Source organism: Astatotilapia calliptera, chromosome 19 (assembly GCF_964374335.1).
Source record: "Astatotilapia calliptera chromosome 19, fAstCal68.1, whole genome shotgun sequence".
In the NCBI taxonomy this organism is placed as follows: domain Eukaryota; kingdom Metazoa; phylum Chordata; class Actinopteri; order Cichliformes; family Cichlidae; genus Astatotilapia; species Astatotilapia calliptera.
Window position 1 is genome coordinate 14521590 of NC_137440.1, and position 19401 is coordinate 14540990.

Consider the following 19401-nt stretch of genomic DNA (forward strand, 5'->3'; position numbering starts at 1 on the left):
TTAATTTTATAGAAATCTATTAATATTTGGTTAGCACAGTTGCCTCACAGCAAATAGATCCTGGATTTGAATGAAGTTTACATGTTCTCTTTGTGCCTGTGTGGGCACTCCATCTTCCTCCCACAGTCAAAAGACATGTATGTTGGGTGAACTTGTGATTCTAAATTTACTGTAGGTGTGAATGGTTAAGCAAGTCTGTTGGCTGTAAGCTGGCAACTTTTTCACCCCACCTTTCCAGCAGCTGGCAGCTAATAGGCCCCTTTAAGTACAGTTTAGTAGTGAAATCGTGGATATAGCCGAAGACACAGAACATGCAGCCCAAAAAAATGAGTACACACACACACACACACACACACAGATCCATCTGGGAGACCATTTATTTTACTCTTCAAACACTGATTAGTGTTCGCTGGTAGTAACTTTAGTGTTATTGAAGGCAGCACAGCAGCATTATTGTGGAGAAAATCTCATGACTGTGCGGATACTGTGGGGAAAAAGGAGAAAAGATTTGAGCAAAGTTTTGGTCTAATCTGTGTTGCTGTTGACTCAATAATGGAGGAGAAAGTATAGTAGAGCAAATCTACCTTTTACCGTTCTTCAACAGTTCAATGGCGTCGTTGACCTGGTCCACAGTCATGTTGTGAGTAATGAACTCATCCAGCATCACCTTCTTGTCCAGATATGCTTTAACCATCCTAGGAATGCCACCCTTACCCTTAAATCCTGATCCCCAAAAGACAAAACGACAAGCTGTAATGAATCTCAACATAAGCTTAATAAAGACACCGTAAGCTCCCTTATATTTATCTCACCTCCAAACAAGCACCCAGTCCATGTACGTCCAAGCATGAGATTAATAGGTCGGGTGGCTACGTCATGCAAGTCTGTCCATCCAACAATGACACTAACGCCCCAGCCTGCCACACAAGATTCCAAAGCACTGCGCTACATGGAGAAACAGCGGAGCAGCAGAATTGTATGTAGAAGGATACAAGGATATGTTAATGAAGGACTTCTTAAATAACCACTGCTGGAAAAGAGCAAGGTTTAGTTGACTTTTACTAAACTAGACATTTGATACTACCGAGTAGATTAAATCTTCCTCACCATGCATTCCACATTCCCAATACATTCCAGGGAGTAGTCCACACCTCCACCAGTCATCTCCATCAGCACTTGGCTGATGGGTTTATTGTGATCCTTGGGATTGACGAAGTCAGTAGCTCCAAACACTTTGGCCTTCTCAAACTTGTCTGGGTTGATGTCAACAGCGATAATCCTTTTGGCTCCTGCAGCCTTGCAACCCATGACTGCAGCCAAACCCACAGCTCCCAGACCAAACACGGCACAGGTGGAGCCCGGCTCAACCTGCAGGAAAGGAGACTGATCAAAACTGGACATAAAAATTAAATTAAACACCCCCAGCACAAAATGTCCAATTCCAATGGCTATTCCGTTAGCCCACCATACACACCTTAGCAGTATTAACAGCTGCCCCATATCCAGTGCAGACCCCACACCCAAGGAGGCAGACTTTATCCAGAGGAGCAGCCGGGTCGATTTTAACCACAGCCATCTGGTTCATCACAGTGTACTCAGAGAAGGTCCCAGTCCCCATAAATTGCTGCAGTTTCTGCCCCTTACAGGTAAGCCTGGAATGTTCTGTGCTTTTCTGGGCGTGCCTTTTCCTAAACAAGACATATTTGATGTTTTGGATTTTTTTTTATTTTTTATGCACAACTTTTAAAAGTATTCCTCTTGAAGGAATGAAATCAACAGTTACCTAGTTGATAAAAAGACGAGTAGTCGGAATACTTTCACAACATTTATATCTAGTCTGTAAAAAAGTGCAGTGTGTGTAAAAGCACATGAAAACTGAATAAGATGGCATGAAATGAGTCTCACATTGCTTCTTCACACCGGTTGGTCTTAGGACTCTTACAGAAGCGACATTCTCCACACTGGAGTAGGAAAAGAGGAATTACTTTGTCTCCTGGAAGACAGAAAGCATTGAGCCTCATTTACAGCATGTATACACAAATCCATACGTAACCCGTCAAACATTTCACATCCACAGAGGATGACAAACATTTCACATAGCACCTAACTTGTTTATGCTCCATGAATTTAGGAGTGCTTCTGACCTTGCGTATGAACAAATTATGAAAGTCTGAACATTTTTAAACTCCATCCATTCCAGCATGAATTTGTTTTCAAAACACTGCAAGATAAAATATCCTTAAAATTCTAAAATATAAATTTCTTGTACAGAAAAGAACACTAAATGAAACATTACCTTTTTGTCTTATAGTTGCTTGCATTTTTGTTGCAAATTTGTTACAGACTTTAGACACAGGATTGAGATGAGTCTTATTTCTCTCTTGCACAAAATGCAAATAAGCATATTTTTGGATGTTAAACAATCTCAAACAAACCTGGCTGAAATTCCGTCACTCCCAGCCCAACACTCTCTACAATGCCGGCTGCCTCATGACCGAGGATGGTTGGGAAGAGCGATTTGTCCAGACTCTCATAAAGGAAGTACAGGTCTGAATGGCACAGAGATGTTGCCACAATCTACAGCAAATATGACGGTAAAAGAAGCACTGAATGAGATTATAGGAGTTTAGTTGTAGAAAAGCGTAAAGAACATACAAGAGCATCAAAGCCGGCTGCTTCTTACCTTAATGCGGACCTCATTGGCCTGGGGTGGGGCTACCTCTATTTCTTCAATCACCAGAGGCTTGCTGGATTCCCAGGCCACTGCTGCCTTGCACTTGATGACCTTAAATGGCAGAGTTACAATATTAAAATTATCCACCAAGGTCATTTCTGTAAACCAACTTAACAGAGCAGATGGAGAAATTTAAATAAAAATCTTTAAATATGCAATAAAGGAAATTATTAATCAGTGGCTGACCCCCCTTACCATTAGTGCCATTTCAAAAGTTTTGTAACAATGACCACTTACACCAGGGGTGTCCAACTCCAGGCGTCAAGGGCCGGTGCCCTGCAGGTTTTAGATCTCACCCTGGGTCAACACATCTGAATCAAATGATGAGTTCATTACCATGCTCCTGGAGAACTTCAAGACATGTTGAGGCAGTAATGTAGCCATTTAAATCAGCTGTGTCGGATCAAGAACACATCTAAAACCTGCAGGACATCGGCCCTTGACGCCTGGAGTTGGACACCCCTGACTTAGAGGGTCTACCCAGCACCACCGAGGTGGTCATTTTCACCCCATAGAAATTAATATCCAACCACATGCTGGCTGCCCTGGCAACACAATTTTAAGACACATTTTGTCATGAGCCTTAGAGGCAGATGTGGATGAGATGATAAACTTTGTTCAGTTTAAATAATTTTACAATATTAGTTTGTGTTTTTGTAGTTGGCTTTGAGGTTAATTTTAAATAGAAGATGATCTGTTTTTGATGCCTGCCTCACAGTTTCAATGCAGACTTTATTTCAGTGCAGCTATGCCACACATGACTCAATGTGACCCTTCCTGGTGGTTCTATTCTTAATAAATTAAGCAGTAAAATCAGTACAATACTACCATCTCAAGAGGAAAATATGATTTCGCTAAAATATGTGCAAAGCAAACCATTAAATCATAGCACATGTAAAGTGTTATGATATTCTTTCCTTTATAAAAAAAAATAAAAATCTGCAAAAGTAATTGAAACACATTTAAATGATTTACTTACCTTACCAGCTGTGGCCATTTCTGCAACCAAATGAGGAAAACTCGACAGAAGAATGGACTTTAAATTCTGCGATGACGCATAAACATTTGTTGGTAGGGACTTCAGAGGTCAGGTTTACCCAGCACGGTTACGCAAGCATTTTATATGAGACTGTTTACAATCTGGGAATTACATGTACTTCCATTATTATAGTCAAGTTTCTGTCCAAAGGACAAGATGTACATGGTCTTACTGCCTCGGGGAATACTGCTCACCTGTGGTGGTATTGTGAAATCAGCACTTTTTACATGTACTTGCAGAATATGACAAAAATTCCGTAATGCAAAAGTCTTTAGGTAATCCTAAAACTGTTGAACTATATTTTTAATTTCCAACGTGTCTCAGAATATCCAGACTACATAGCATACTATTTATGAAGAAAACCAAAACACACCACACCCATCCCAAATGCAGTATGCTGTCCTGTTATCACACTTCATTCTTGCAGTGCATGCAAGCCAGCAAGTGTTTCAGGACATTCCCAATGTGTCCTGAGTTAAAGAGGGTCAAAGGGGAATTGACAAGTTTACTCCAACATGTGACAACATGAGTAAACTAGAATATGGACTTAAGCTGAAGTTTCAGTCCCCACCCCCCCGTAGGATGGCAAACTAAACCCTGGCTGAACACAGAAGCACAGATCTGCTCCTGATCCGGCTTCCTCCCACCGTCCAAAGACATGCAGCTTGTGGGGATAGGTTAATTGGATAATCCAAATTGCCACTAGGTGTGAATGTGCGAGTGAATGTGAATGGTTGTCTGTCCCTGTGTGTTAGCCCTGCGACAGACTGGCGACCTGTCCAGGGTGTACCCCGCCTTTCGCCCCATGACAGCTGGGATAGGCTCCAGCGCCCCCCGCGACCCTGAAAAGGATAAGCGGAAGCGAATGGATGGATGGAATTTAGAACTATTAGTTTAAGTGTACAGTTGGTACTGAGTGGTCATGGCAGAAGATTGAAGCAAGTGCATATGAAGCCAGGATCTAAAGGATCTGAGGATAGGAATACAAATGGCAGATCTGTTTGGAATTCTGAAGTTGTGTTCACTGTCATAAGCAATTACATTAAAGTAGAAGTTAACAAGGGACATCTGTGACAAAACTAGCGGGATGACGACGGCACTCCCTGCTATGTTAAGTACATATTTATATTAGGCTGTGTGTAAATGTGAACAGCAGTTATTAAATAGTCAAACTCTGAAAACAATTAGTTCAGGCATTGCAAAGTGTGTTAAACAAAAATAAACTTTAAAAGGCAATATTTGCACGAGTCTTAATGAAATGTGAGTCACTACATCTGGCACTATTCAATGCATTGCTTAATATATTGTACAACAAAAGCATAAACTACACAGATTTGTTTAAACCATTTATTTTGCTCTTTAAACAGTGTTTAGTTTCTCTTATCAACACAGATTTCAACCATCCATGGATGTCTGATTCCCTTTATGCACAGTGTAGTGATGAGTTATTTTAGGGTTGTTGAATTCAGGACTGGAGTTTATTTTGTGGAGAAGCTCATGACCACCTGGATACAGAAAGAAGAATGATTAATGTGTCATTTAGTCAGCCAGTGAGTGTAAATCTACCATTTGCTGCGTTTTACCTCATTCTGGACAAACACTCATAACTGTCCGGATGCTTTGAAATAAACAACACAAATTAGGTCTTCGTTTTGGACATCTAGTAATTAAGTTATGTCAGCTGAGGCTGTATGTACCATTTGCCTTGCTTCATTAGGTCAATGGCATCATTGATTTCATCCATAGTCATAGTGTGACTGATAAACTCATCCAGCTTCAGTTTCTTTTCCAGGTAGTCTTTCACCATCTTAGGAACAGCATCCTTACTTTTAAATCCTGACCCCACCCAAAGACACACAAGTTAGAACGGCACTAACCAGTTTGTTACAACAGAAGATGCAAGAAATTATGCAGATCTCAGTCCAATTCATGACATGAATATGTCCAGCTGACTGGGGACCTCTCCAGGGAGTGCCCCGCTTCTTGCCTTATAACAGGTGGGCTGCATATCAAGCATACTTGAATCCTAATTTGGAGAAGCATGCCAGCTTAGACCACAAACAATTTGTTGTGAGCTGCCCATCAGATTTAATCACTCATGTGAAAATGTTGTACGCTGGTCCAGCCCACTAGAACTACTGGTTATGGTCACATTTGTCTCACCTCCAAACAGGCAGCCAGTCCATGTACGTCCCGAGGTGAGCTGAAGAGGTCGGGTGGTTACGTCTTGCATGTCTGTCAATCCCACGATCACACTGACACCCCAGCCTTTCACACAGGACTCCAAAGCACTGCGCTAGATGGAGAAATGGTAACAAGTCAGCAGAAGGATAGAAGTCACTGAAAAGACTAGACTCAAGGTCTTTTGGGTTTTAAAAACAAAAAGGAAATTGTTTCACTTAATTCCCTCTATTGAGAATCTAAATTTCATAAAATTCCCCTACCATGCATTCCACATCACCAACACATTCCAGGGAGTAGTCCACACCTCCACCAGTCATCTCCATTAGCACTTGACTAATGGGTTTATTGTGATCCTTGGGATTGACGAAGTCAGTAGCTCCAAACTCCCTGGCTTTCTCAAACTTGTCTGGGTTGATGTCAACAACAATAATCCTTTTGGCTCCTGCAGCCTCACAGCCCATGACTGCAGCCAAACCCACAGCTCCCAGACCAAACACGGCACAGGTGGAGCCTGGCTCAACCTGCAGGAGATGATTTCAGTAAATGGGATTCATTTTGGATGAGTGCTTACAGGTCGTTACTAAAACAAAAAAACCTTTCAGTTCTAGCAGCATACACACCTTAGCAGTATTAACAGCTGCCCCATACCCAGTGCAGACCCCACACCCAAGGAGGCAGACTTTATCCAGAGGAGCATCAGGGTCAATCTTAGCCACAGCCATCTGATGAGCCACAGTGTACTCAGAGAAGGTGCTGATTCCCATAAACTGCCGCAGCTTCTGCCCATTACAGGTTAATCTGGACTTTTCCAGTGCCATTTCTTTTGAACCCATTCTAGTCCTGAACAAGATAGAGGGAAAACATGAACCTCAAGAGTACGCATCAGCACATGGTGGCAATGAGAGGTGAGAATAAAGCAAGATTGTACTCACCAAATTACATCACACTGGTTTGTCTTAGGGCTCTTACAGAAGCGACATTCTCCACACTGAGGAAGGTAGAGGGGAATCACCTTGTCTCCTGAGGAAAAATAAATGGTCACACGTTCTGCTTTGGCGTATTAACCGAGTGCCCGCTTATGGACCACATTTACTTGGATTGAGAATTTAAAAATTTGAACATCACAATTTACAATTAAAACCACCCTCTGGACAAAGGCAATCAAGTCTCTTCCTAAAACCAACCTGAACACCATGGGAACAGCTGTGGCTGATGTCAGGGTCAATCTCTTGTTCACGGAGAGAAGTTTAATTTGTTCAAAGTTAAAAACTGACCTGGCTGAAATTCTGTGACTCCAGGCCCAACACTCTCGACAATGCCGGCCGCCTCATGGCCAAGGACGACTGGGAAAAATTCCTTCTCCACAACCTTCAACAGGCAGTACAGGTCTGAATGGCACAGCGCTGTTGAAACAATCTGTAACCACGGGAATAATAATCAAATCCAAAGTCAAGGTTGTTTCTGGTGAATCTTCTGGTCAAACAGGAACTTTATGGAGGTACTACATTGCTCCAGGATCATTTCAGAGGATGAGAGGGCCTGCAAGTCTTGAAAGTGGACGTCTCACCTTGATGCGGACCTCATTGGCCTGGGGTGGTGCTACCTCTATCTCCTCAATCACCACAGGCTGCTGGGGCTCCCAGGCTACTACTGCCTTGCACTTGATGACCTAAAGGGGAAGTTGGAGGAAGAAGAAAATTCCAAGTCCAATGCACATGATTAAATTACTATAATTAGCCTCCATTAGCCTTTTTCAGCCTTAATTTTGAAAAACGAAAAATTATAGAAGGAAATTTTACACTTACATTACCAGCAGTGGTCATTTCTGTAACAAAAAGGTGGAGAGATGGACTTGAGTAGTTACAAGTAGTGTGACAGCAGTTCATGGGGACACAAACTTATAATTTTCCTCTGTATTAGCAGTGTTAGTTCAAAATTAAAACCAATCAATAACCCAGCAGAGTTCTCATATCAGAGAGCTTGTGATGCTTTCAAATGTTGTGAACGGTGTTCTTTTGAATGAAACTAGAGGGGGTGGGGCTTGTTTATAGCTAGACTTTAACTCATTTACCCAACTACTACCATTAACCAGTTAGGTTAAACAGACGTGGCTTCAAATACAAATGTTCCCCACATATGACATCCAAGCTTTATAATTAACCTGTATGTTATGCGTTTTGTAAACTAAACCATGCTGAAGTCAATTTGGTTCCAAACTTTAAAATGTGGATTTAAAAAACAAAAACTCTTCAAACCATGTTTGCAACATTTGCAAACCAGTTCCATCTAAATGTGAAATATAGGTGTTAAACCAAAAAGTTGAATTTTAAATGTAAGGTTAAATCTAAACTCATCTTTTGCAATAACGCGACGATTTGAGGGCCAGTCTGTAAATGAATTGTCTAATCTTAATCTTAAATTGATTTCAAAGATGTTTTGAATCCAGGATGCAGACAGGTTGATTTGGAGAGGTACAATATTTGTTATCAAATCAGTCTAAAGCTTCAGATTTTCCACTGAGAGGTTAAAGGAGGCCTGACTGGGTCTGAACACCACACACGCATAAGTACACTGTAGCTTTGACTCAATCTGCAGTGGCTTTAATCCCAGTTACATTAAAGCTGATTTACATTTAATTAGATTCAATTTCTTTAAACTCAAATGTAATCATCAATCATGTGGTTCTTTTATTTGTTAATAAAATTTAAAGTAGGGTAAATTATAACTGGGAAGACAAGGAACCCAAAAAGCTTTCCATTGTCCCCTCTAATTCTTTAAGTTAAAATGCTACATAGGCCACATTAAAAGGATACCACTTCACTTAGGATGGATTTGCTTCACTTAACTCAGGAGGAACACAGGTGTTGAAACTCACTCTGATCAACCTTTCTAGAACAAGGTCACTTATTTCAGAGTTACTCGACTCATCTTACTAGTTTATAATGAAACATGAGCTGGCTTGGGTTACCATGTTGAAACAATGATTCTGAGTTCCCACTGCTTAGAAAACCTCTAACATTACTGGCAGCATTTCAGAAATGCACAACAACACAGCAATGAAGGAGAGATCAGTTAAACGAGTTCAGCCAGCTAATTTTTGCTTTTCCAGGGCAGAACGAGACCGTAAACACAATCACAAAGAAAGCAACTTGCACATACCTGAAGGAAATAGCGGGTCTACAACAGGTGGGAAACAACGGATGCTCCAAGGTGCAGGGTGGTAATTAAGGGCTGGCCAATATTCGCTTTGCAGCTGCATTTTCCTTATAAGGAAAGCGGCTAATGAGGCATGCCTAAATGAGCTGACCTGGAACGTTAAAATGACTCAAAGTCCGACTGCAAATAATGTATAATAATAATAATCATCATCATCATCATCACCATCACCATCATCATAATTGATGGGAGTTTATTCTAAGCTAAGCTATCTATCAAGTACAAAAATAAAAAAATAAATATAATATGAATTTAATATGAATCTACAGTGAAAGACAGTTTTGTTTGTTTTGTTTTTTCATCCAACAACCCCAGAAAAATGACTCAGGACAGTATTTCTGAATGCACAGTACGATGGTGGCTCAGTGATTACCTCAATCGCCCAACAAGAAGTTGGCCCTGGGTTCAAACCTGTGGAAGACCCTTCTGCACATGTTCTCTTTGTGCTTCCTCTAGAACTCCAGGAACTGTTACTGAAAAGAAGGCTAAGTAATTCTGTCTGGATGGGTACTTTTGCAAATAAAAGTTCAATATAAAAGGAAAAACTGCATCATTCAGCCAAACAAATGCATCTTAGTGCATTCGTGTATAACCCCTGTCAATATTTGAAGCAAGAATCTGAGTGAGAAAATATAAAAGGCTTTCTAAAGGGGTTTATAGGAGAAAGTTAATAGCTTTAACTCTTTTAGCTGAAATATTGCCTCCTTTTGATGTTACCAGGAAAGTAGTGCAACAGGCAGAAATAGCTGTGGTAATAAATCCATGATCTCATCACTAGTAGTGTAATTTCAACACTGTTTGCCAACCTAAGTACATATAGTTGATTAGACAAGTCTGTAAATCTAAACTGACTAGAAAGCTTGTGCCACACTACAACCAGTGAAATAGTGAACTGAATTACAGCCTCTGCACCGACTTATAAAATAACACAACCAAATCTGATCAGAAGTGAGGAAACCAGTCATCTGTTAAAACCATTTATTTTGCTGCACAATCACTCCTCAGATTTTGATCATGTGAACACTGATGATAATTCTTACAAACACAATCTGCACATAATCTGTTGAATGGTGTTCACTGTAGAGCTGAGGAATGAAGTGGTCTTACTGTGGAGAAACACTCAGAACTGTCCGGATGCTGGGAAACAAATACAAAGCACAAATTAGAAGACTTGCACCTATTAGTTTTTCATTTTTGCATCTAGTTAGTAATAATTGAGAAAGTATGTACCATTTGCCGTGCTTCATCAGTTCAATGGCATCGTTGACCTGGTCCAAAGTCATTTTATGAGTGATGAACTCATCCAGCTTCACCTTCTTGTTCAGGTAAGCTTTAACCATCTCAGGGACGCCATCCTTACTTTTAAATCCTGAGCCCCAGATATAAAAAGCATATTATAACATCAATTAGTCTTTTCTCACTTCAAGCCTTCTGGCCACTGTCACAGCACAGGAGGTACTGTTCCTGGTAATTTGGTGTGTGAAACCAATTATGGAAAATGTGCAGATGTTTGAATGTGCTGAATACAACCTGGTGCTTTTCAAAGTTCTGCACTCAATGTGCTGATGTAAAGCTGAAGAAAGTTAGATGCATATGGATGCAGAAACACCTCCCCAAAACTGGAAGCTGTGCTCAGTAATGCTGCGGTGGTGGTTACATTAAATTACATTAGTTAGTGTGGATGATCACATGTGCCTCACCTCCAAACAAAGAGCCCTTCCATGTACGTCCAGCAATGAGCTGAATGGGTCGGGCTGCAAAGTCGTGGAGATCAGTCCAGCCAACCAGCACGCTGACACCCCAGCCTTTGATACAAGACTCCAAGGCACTGCGCTACATGATAAAACCAGCCAAATGTCAGCTGACTTGTAAACATAGGGTTCTTGACCATATTTACAAACTGATCCAGTCTTTATTCAAATTTGTCAGTCTGCCTCACCATGACTGCCACGTTCCCGACACATTCCAGGGAGTAGTCCACACCTCCACCAGTCATCTCAGCCAAAACTTCATTGATGGGTTTGTTGTGATCCTTTGGGTTCACAAACTCAGTGGCTCCAAACACTTTGGCCTTCTCAAACTTGTCTGGATTGATGTCAACAGCGATAATCCTTTTGGCTCCTGCAGCCTTGCAGCCCATGACTGCAGCCAAACCCACAGCTCCCAGACCAAACACGGCACAGGTGGAGCCCGGCTCAACCTGGAGGAAAAAAAAACAGTCAGTTTGGATACTCTGGACTTGTTAAGACTTCATACAGTAACAAACATCAATCTTCGCCTGCTGTCAAACCTACATACACACCTTAGCAGTATTAACAGCTGCCCCATATCCAGTGCAGACCCCACACCCAAGGAGGCAGACTTTGTCCAGAGGAGCAGCCGGGTCGATCTTAGCCACAGCCATCTGGTTCATCACAGTGTACTCAGAGAAGGTGCTGGTCCCCATAAACTGCAGCACCTTTATCCCCTTACAGGTGAACCTGGATTCTGCTAAAGCCATCACATCATGACTATCAGCAGCCCTGTACAGAAAACATTGGTTAAAAAATATAGTACTTTGTGGCAGAGGGTACATATAAAACAAATTCTACGATTAAGCGAAATTAAGAAAACTATTAACTCACCAGCCTTTTTCACACTGATTGGTCTTAGGATTCTTACAGAAGCGACATTCCCGACACTGGGAGATGAACAGAGGGATCACCTTGTCTCCTAAAATTCAAAAACAAGGCTGAGAATGCTGCATCTTACAGAGACCACCTGGTGAACATGACAAGACAGACAAATGAAAGCTTTAACTGACCTGGCTGAAACTCAGTAACGCCGGGGCCAACGCTCTCTACTATGCCAGCTCCCTCGTGTCCAAGCACTGCTGGGAAGCCATCTTTGTGCATACCCTCAAAAAGGTGGTACAGGTCAGTGTGGCACACTCCAGTTGCAACGATCTGCATGAGAACACAGATGATTGTTTCTTTTGGACACTTGAAGAGTTTGGCTTGTGGTTTTATCTGTGCAGTTTGCTAAGCTTTTTACCTGACATAGCAAGAATGTGAAAGAAATGGAAACGCAAGGGAATGGATGAAACTCTGTCTTTTGCTATATACCAGAAATACACCCAAAATGAGGAAGCATTTTGTTAAATAAGAACATTTCTGGGGTTAAAATTTCCCCCGGATGTTATTAGGTCTTTATCCGAGTCCAGTGGCTAACATCTCTGTCCTGATTTTTCATGGACTTTTAGAGATTAAATACAGTGGCTACACCCCATCAAACCTGGTCAGACATGGTTATTCTTTGTGGTAAAAGGTGTCCAAGTCCCACAGTTTCTTTTGTCATACTGTGTGGATAGTGTACTGCAATTCCATAATGACTAGTTAAAAAAAAAAACTGCTCACTGTCGCCTACAGCTTTTAGCCTTAGAATCATTTTGAACAGTATTAAATGGTATAGAACCAACAAGTACTACTGAAAGACAATATTTTTCATATCTGCTCCCATCAGAGATTCAGTTTTTAGATGATAGCCTCATTTGCTAGCTAATGATAGCTGATAAAAAGCTGCATTAGTATACTTTATTAGAGCTAAAGGCAAGATCTACTGTGTGACATTGTAGGTCTCATCTCTGCATCTCTGTGCCTCTTGTCAGTCAACTGGACATGAAATCTTGGAGAAGATGAGCCTGGAATTACTTTAAGATCCTAAAAAGGAGCTAAGAGTTATTTTACAAACAGTCTGCAGAGCATCTGATGGTATTCTGACTGCATTTCACATTGAAATGTGCTGACATGTCACTAAACAATGTTGAGCAACATTTTGAAAGGAACGTAATTTCACTGGGTCTGACTGACATCATACGTCCGCAAGTAAACACTGTCTTATTTGTCTGATCTACAGGGTGGGGCAACCAAGCACACCATTGGTTTTTTTTTGTGACATTACCAATAAGTTTGATGTGTCACATGGCCCTCTTCCTATTGAAAAAACAAAAGTTGTATCCAAGATGGCCGACTTCTAAACGGCCACCATGGTCACCACCCATCTTGAGGAGTTTGCCCCCTCACATATACTAATGTGCCACAAACAGGACTTTAATATCACCAACCATTCCCATGTTATTACAGTGTATCCATATAAATGGCCCACCCTGTATATTTTTTTATGTCTATTTTTGTCACCTGCACTTTGTCCTTGTCAGGTTACAGCTGATTTGAATATTTGAATATTAGCTAAGAAGTGGAGATTCTGCTCTTTAGTTATCCGAGTTTTTATCTTTCAGATTTTTCACTTTTGCCTTATTACCCATTTTTTGTGTTTCACCATGAGAAACAGTTTCCTGCAACTTTTGCTTAGATTAGAACCCACTATTATGATTCCTTTCATTCACCAACACAAGTGCACTAAGAGATATCTGTGAATGTGTGTGTGTCGATTCTCACCTTGATCCGGACCTCATTGGCCTGAGGTGGGGCTACCTCAATCTCCTCAATCACCATAGGCTTGTTTGGCTCCCAGGCCACTGCTGCCTTGCACTTGATGACCTAAAGTGGCAGCGTGAAATGTCACATTTTTGGGGTGCTGCTGAACTATACCAAGATGGGTTTCTGGAGAGTTATGACAAGCACCTACTCATGTAGCATTTGTAATTTGAAGTGCATTAATGCCTGCCTGGCACAACTCGAGAAATTTCAAACATCTTTAAATTATACTATTCAACTGGTGCAAGCAAGAGTTTGTGCAAAAGAGCCACTGTTTAACAGCAGATTGGTTTTAATAGTTCAGATAAGGCTTTTCCTGCAGAAGGGCAAACATCATATGACAAGGAACAGTCTAAAGTCCATGTCTCATTTAGCAAATGTAGTAAATGTAGACTCTGGAAATTGAATAACACAAAATAAACCATTCACTAAATCACATGTTGTTACATTACATAAATAAAGGGGCTTTTTTGGTCATTATTTTTGAATTCCCTGCACTAAATTCTTGGGCATGCGCCATACTTTTCTTTTGGCCTTCCACAGCAGCATCCTTGCCAAAATTTGCAGTTGCACAAAACTGTCTCGATGGCTTGAAAGTGCATTCCAAGTCAAAATAGGAAACGCAATATTTCACAGATGTATTTCATCACAGTTTTATTGCAATCAAAGTAGTAACTCTAGGCTGGGCTTAGTGGAATAAACATGCATGTGTAAAAGGATATAGGTTAACAACTGCTCAACTGCCCTGAAACCCTTATCTGTAACACTTTCGGCTATTACAGTGTTCATGACACACCCACCCACACTTAGACACAGAGGTACAGCAAAATACATTTCAACCAAGTACAATATTTTAATGTGAGGTTTGCAACAAAATTTTTTGAAACAACAAAACAAAAACAAACAAACAAACAAACAAACAAACCCACATTAAAACATTAAAGCTGTAAATGAGGCCTCCCATGTGGAATTATGTACCTACCTTACCAGCGGTGGACATTTCTGCAACTATGACAGAGTCACAAAAAAGTTGAAAGCAACAGGAGCTGCAGGACTGGAGTCAGAGAAACTTGCTTGGACTTGCTGCTAAAATACTACAGCTGGAGAGGGAGTTATGCAACCACCAGATGGGCAGGGACTTTTCAATGATTGCAAACTGAAAACGTTTTTTCTTCTTCCCTTGCTTAAACTCATATGGAGAATAGATATGGAGGCTGCTATGTTTGCACAAACAACCCACAGTCAACACAGATGATAATAAATCATGGAAAAACTCACTTTTGTACTGCGTTTATCAAAAACTATGACAACTTACAGAGCTACCTGACGCTGTATTTCTGTTATTTTGTTTGAGTGGCCATCGTGAGTCATTTATGCTGAATGGCATAAAAATTTACATTTATTTCTTTATAATTACACAGTTTATGACACTCAACAACAATCATCACAATGACAAATCCACTGAATTGTTCTATAATTTTGAAAACTTTATATAGTATGTCAAGGAGGTGAAAGATTTCGGTGGCACTCAGGCTTCACATTCACAGTTTGGAAATTTGACAGATGATTTCTTAGTCAACTGTACAATCACAGGTGCGTAACAGTAAGTTGGCACATTAGAAATGTTATCTTTTGGATTTGTGTACAATGTTACTGGACTTTAGTAACAGTTCTAGATATTGCATCAGCCCTTTAGTCTTATATAGATAAAGGTCAATATACAAGTCTTTGAGAGAACTCCCATCATAAACTTTATAATTATCAACTACCCTTCTCAAGACCTTGAAATAAAACTTGCTACAAACTCTCAAGCTCATTCCAGTCCAGGCTGTCAGTTATCTGTACCCCCAGAAAATCCCTGGTGACTACCTCAACAGCACTGTTGTCATTGATGAGAGTTTTGTCCTGAATTCGATGATCATCTCCTTGGTCTTCTTGACGTTTCGGAACAGATTGTTAGCACTGCACAGATCCACGGCTTCACCTTATCTCTATAGGACAGGTCGCTGTTGTCCCTAATGAGACCCACCACTGTTGTGTCATGTGCATACTTGATGATGTGACTAGAAGCAGATGCAGCACTGGAGTCATGTGTCACAGCGTGAACAGCAGTGGGCTCAGGACACAGACCTGAGTGGAGCCGGTGGAGCCGATGGAGATGGAGATGCTGTTTCCCATTCGCTGACTGAGGTCTGTTGGTGAGGAAGTCCAGCAGCCAGTTAACCATGGGAGTGCTGACTGTTTTCTACTCCAGATGTACCAAGCTCAGGTGGAGAACAGAGGAAATGGCGTCCTCTGGAGAGCGGTTTGGCTGGTAAGCAAACTGGAATCGGTCAAATATGGGAGGCATTAAAGATATGTAGTCCTTTACCAACTTCTCGAAGTTCTTCATCATTATGGGAGTTCGTGCAGCAGGGTTGTAGTCATTAAAACACGTGATGGGCACAGGGATGATGGTGGCAGACTTGAAACATGATGGAACCACAGTCTGCTCCAAGGAGTTGTTAAAGATATCTCTAAGGACGTTTGCTAGCTGGTCACCGCACTCCCCGAGTACTGTTGGGGTTTTTATTATGAGAGACAAGACAAATATGCTCCAATTATAAGTTTTCACAGATAATTAATAAAACATTTAAAATTTTAAATTAGTTTTACATGGCGTTGTAGGCCTCTCTCAGGCTCAAAGGCTGCCGCACCCAGGCAGTATACACTTTTTACTGCTGGTCACAGAAACTGAATGTTGACATGGTTGGTCGAAAGAGCTGAGAGTGGCCTTAGGTTTGATACCAGCTCACGGCCAATCACCAGCTCTGCAGCTTTCTGGACCTCTCCTTATTTGGGGACGCCCTTTTGCAGGCAACACTCCCGTTACGATGAAACCACGTTTTGTTCTCCGGTCAGCCCCGTAGAGTTAAAGAAGGGGTGTAAAGTGCATACCATAACAGCAGATTTATGATCAAGGCCACATTCCTGTGAGGGGGTTGTGAGGAAGTGTTGTCTCTGTTAGTATCAGAGTAAAAGTCTACTTCCAAAACTCCTACATTACACTGTGTGCAACAAAGGACAAAACACAAATATGTGATACTAATTATGAGATATTAGCCTTAAAGATCAAAATAAATTCCAACAGTACCCATCCTGGAATGTTTTCCGTACATTCACTTTTCCCAGTGTTTTCCCAGACATCATCCGCATTGAGATTCAGCGCTTTCTTATCCGCGTGAAGACTGGCTTTTATTGCAGAGGTGTTGTCTGTTGCAAATCTACAGAAAGATTCGTTGAGGTCGTTGAGGAGGTGTGGGTTGTTGTCATACAGTGTAGGAGTAGCCTTATAAGCTATTATTGCTTGAATCTCCTGCCACATGCACCTGGTGTTATAGGGTCACAGAAGAAACTGAACCTTCCAGCATAAATGCACAGTTCAGGCTGGCTCTAGCTGTCTTGAACACAGCCTCATCACTAGACTTAAAAGCAGCATTCCATACTTTTAGCTTTTTGCGTGCCTCCGGTGTCATCCAAAAAAACCCAAACAAACCCTAAATTGGACATTATATCTAGAAAAGTTCAGGACTGTTGTTCCCTGTTAAAATGTCCCCCAACTATTTAAGAGTATTCCAACGGTTGTGAAACAATCACCTCACAAACAGCTGGCAACTTAAAAAGATACAGTTATGATCAAGTTTAACTGCAAGCAAAATGCATTTCACACCAACAGCATACTGTGGGGTTGGCACAAAGTTTTCCAAATAGTTTCTTTTTGCACCTGAACAGGACCTTTTGTAAATATGGGCTCTAACTGTTCACCTGGGGGAATGAAGAAACAAATCTGGTCATTAGGAATCAAACAACAAACACATTACTCTGAGCTAACGTCATTTCGTTATTTCTAATGTGTGACTTGTGATGACCTTCCCACTATCAAGAAAGTCCTGACCTGCTTTTATTGGTGATTGGCCGGCATGAGAGCATAGTCAGCTAATGCAGCTCACATGGGTCTTCCAGGCTATAAAAGCTGGTCTAGATGTACTATCCAGTCTCTACTCTACCCTACCTGGAAGCACCCAAATTGCCACTTGGTTATATTATGATAGGTTTTTATGTGAACGATGGGAAATTGCCCTTTGTCACCCACTTTGAGTGAGGTTGTGACAAATGGGAGATGTTCAGTCCATTGGTAAGGTTAAAGTTTGGGTCAGTGCTAACTTGTTTGCTAACATAGCTTAAAGCTGTTCTGCTTTTTGAGTACAGCCCGATACAATATCTTAATAAGTTCCGCATAAGATAAGATTTGGATTGGTTACATTAAGGTTGAGCTGTTCTGTGGTTTATGCTGGAGGAGAACAACAATAGTCACCATTTTGCCTGGCCATTAAACACCTGTATTTTGGGATGAGTTTAGCTTCATGAGCCATGCATCCCCTTTAATAGGCTTAAGTGGCTGACCTCAACAGAGGAGCATGCTTTCTCCTTAGTCTGGCAGAAAATGTGGTTGAAGTCATTTTCTTGTGGTTTGTGGCCTTATGAAACACATGGCTTGAGTTTTCACAATTGGTTGTGGCATAACTGTGCCACAAGTGTAACTGGTATGACTTGAATAATGTTATGTTTTAAATTTAGTAGTTTGGTCTGGCAGCTTTGGTGTAGACAACATTGACTGAGCTTTGAATTGGCGTGAATTTGGTTGGTTCCCTCTTTGGTGGCAGCTTGGATGTTTTGGTTGTTTTGCTACTATGGCTGATTCTCATGCTTTAATTTGATTTTTGATTTCTGACTACTAAAGATTTTGCGAAGCAGTGTGGTGTGTTTGTTGCTGCAGGCCATGTGATGAGGTCGGGTGTACATTTAAGTAACAACACTTTGATTTTTACTTGATGTTGTAAGGTCAAATGATTTCCTGTTGACCCCATTTGCAAGAATGGATTTGCTATTTGGCGCAGATAATACTTGCACGCGCTGCTTTCTTAGTTGCAGCCTACTGTTATTGATTTGCTGCCAAAGGAAGATCAGCACTTGATGCAGCTTACTTCTTACTTCTAGGCAGTAAAGGCTGCCCCAGATTAACTGCTCCATCTCTGTTTCACTTCACTGGCCACCAACTCATCAGTGATGTTTGTCTCCTGATGGGGTAGTTTAATAAACTCTCTTTTAAGTAAACTTGTCTCCCTTCCTTAAGACTAGCATCTTGACAGCCAACCTTACACTGAGACGATTTCTGATAAGGCTTCAGTCAATAACAGATTGATCAACTGAAAGATCAGATGCATCAGCTCCTGTATGCAGTCTTTGCTTTCAGACTTCCAGATACACTCCATTGACTGGAGGTAATTTTTAACCCTGCCACTACCAACTTCTTCAAATTTGCACTGCAAATCATGCTGAAATACACCAGGATTTGGACTAAAACACATTGGTAATCACTTTGTTACGGCAAAGAATACTATTGTTATGCAGTCAAACAGTTGTCTTTGGCATTGTTTTTGCTGATCTGACAAAAAGAAAAACTGGAATGGATCAAGTGGCTTAAACAAAATGCTCTTCTGAAAATGGTCAAGCACTAGGACTGAAAATGAGTGAAAAAGCCACCAGTGTCCAAAAGAACAACTTAAAAAGTTTTTCAGGAAACCTGCAGAACTATTGACAAAAACATTTAAAAAAAAAAATAAAAAAATAGAAAGTCTGCCCTCCAAATTAACACACAATCATGACACACTACATTGGGGTATTAAAAAAAAAAAAATGAAGAAAATTCCAAA

The 19401-nt window shown here is 41.0% G+C and overlaps 3 protein-coding genes across 3 annotated transcripts; all 3 read right to left on the reverse strand.

Annotated features, from left to right (window-relative positions):
* Nucleotides 1–359: 359 nt before the first annotated feature.
* Nucleotides 360–4127, reverse strand: LOC113011921 (alcohol dehydrogenase 1-like). The gene is made up of 10 exons (XM_080293657.1): nucleotides 3968–4127; nucleotides 3714–3779; nucleotides 2684–2785; nucleotides 2436–2577; nucleotides 1906–1993; nucleotides 1475–1688; nucleotides 1108–1368; nucleotides 813–945; nucleotides 585–723; nucleotides 360–484 (listed from the first exon to the last, which is right to left on the reverse strand). Exons 2-10 carry the CDS (start codon nucleotides 3729–3731, stop codon nucleotides 451–453), a joined length of 1131 nt encoding a protein of 376 aa, XP_080149783.1. The 5' UTR covers nucleotides 3732–3779; nucleotides 3968–4127; the 3' UTR covers nucleotides 360–450.
* A 979-nt stretch (nucleotides 4128–5106) lies between these two features.
* LOC113012549 (alcohol dehydrogenase 1-like) lies at nucleotides 5107–9251 on the reverse strand. The gene is made up of 11 exons (XM_026152827.2): nucleotides 9117–9251; nucleotides 7763–7782; nucleotides 7525–7626; nucleotides 7232–7373; nucleotides 6890–6977; nucleotides 6578–6797; nucleotides 6218–6478; nucleotides 5937–6069; nucleotides 5471–5609; nucleotides 5357–5391; nucleotides 5107–5278 (listed from the first exon to the last, which is right to left on the reverse strand). Exons 1-10 carry the CDS (start codon nucleotides 9214–9216, stop codon nucleotides 5358–5360), a joined length of 1239 nt encoding a protein of 412 aa, XP_026008612.2. The 5' UTR covers nucleotides 9217–9251; the 3' UTR covers nucleotides 5107–5278; nucleotide 5357.
* An 886-nt stretch (nucleotides 9252–10137) lies between these two features.
* On the reverse strand, nucleotides 10138–14815 carry LOC113012443 (alcohol dehydrogenase 1). The gene is made up of 9 exons (XM_026152660.2): nucleotides 14631–14815; nucleotides 13610–13711; nucleotides 11977–12118; nucleotides 11798–11885; nucleotides 11476–11695; nucleotides 11113–11373; nucleotides 10874–11006; nucleotides 10404–10542; nucleotides 10138–10310 (listed from the first exon to the last, which is right to left on the reverse strand). Exons 1-9 carry the CDS (start codon nucleotides 14646–14648, stop codon nucleotides 10277–10279), a joined length of 1137 nt encoding a protein of 378 aa, XP_026008445.2. The 5' UTR covers nucleotides 14649–14815; the 3' UTR covers nucleotides 10138–10276.
* Between the last annotated feature and the right edge of the window lie 4586 nt (nucleotides 14816–19401).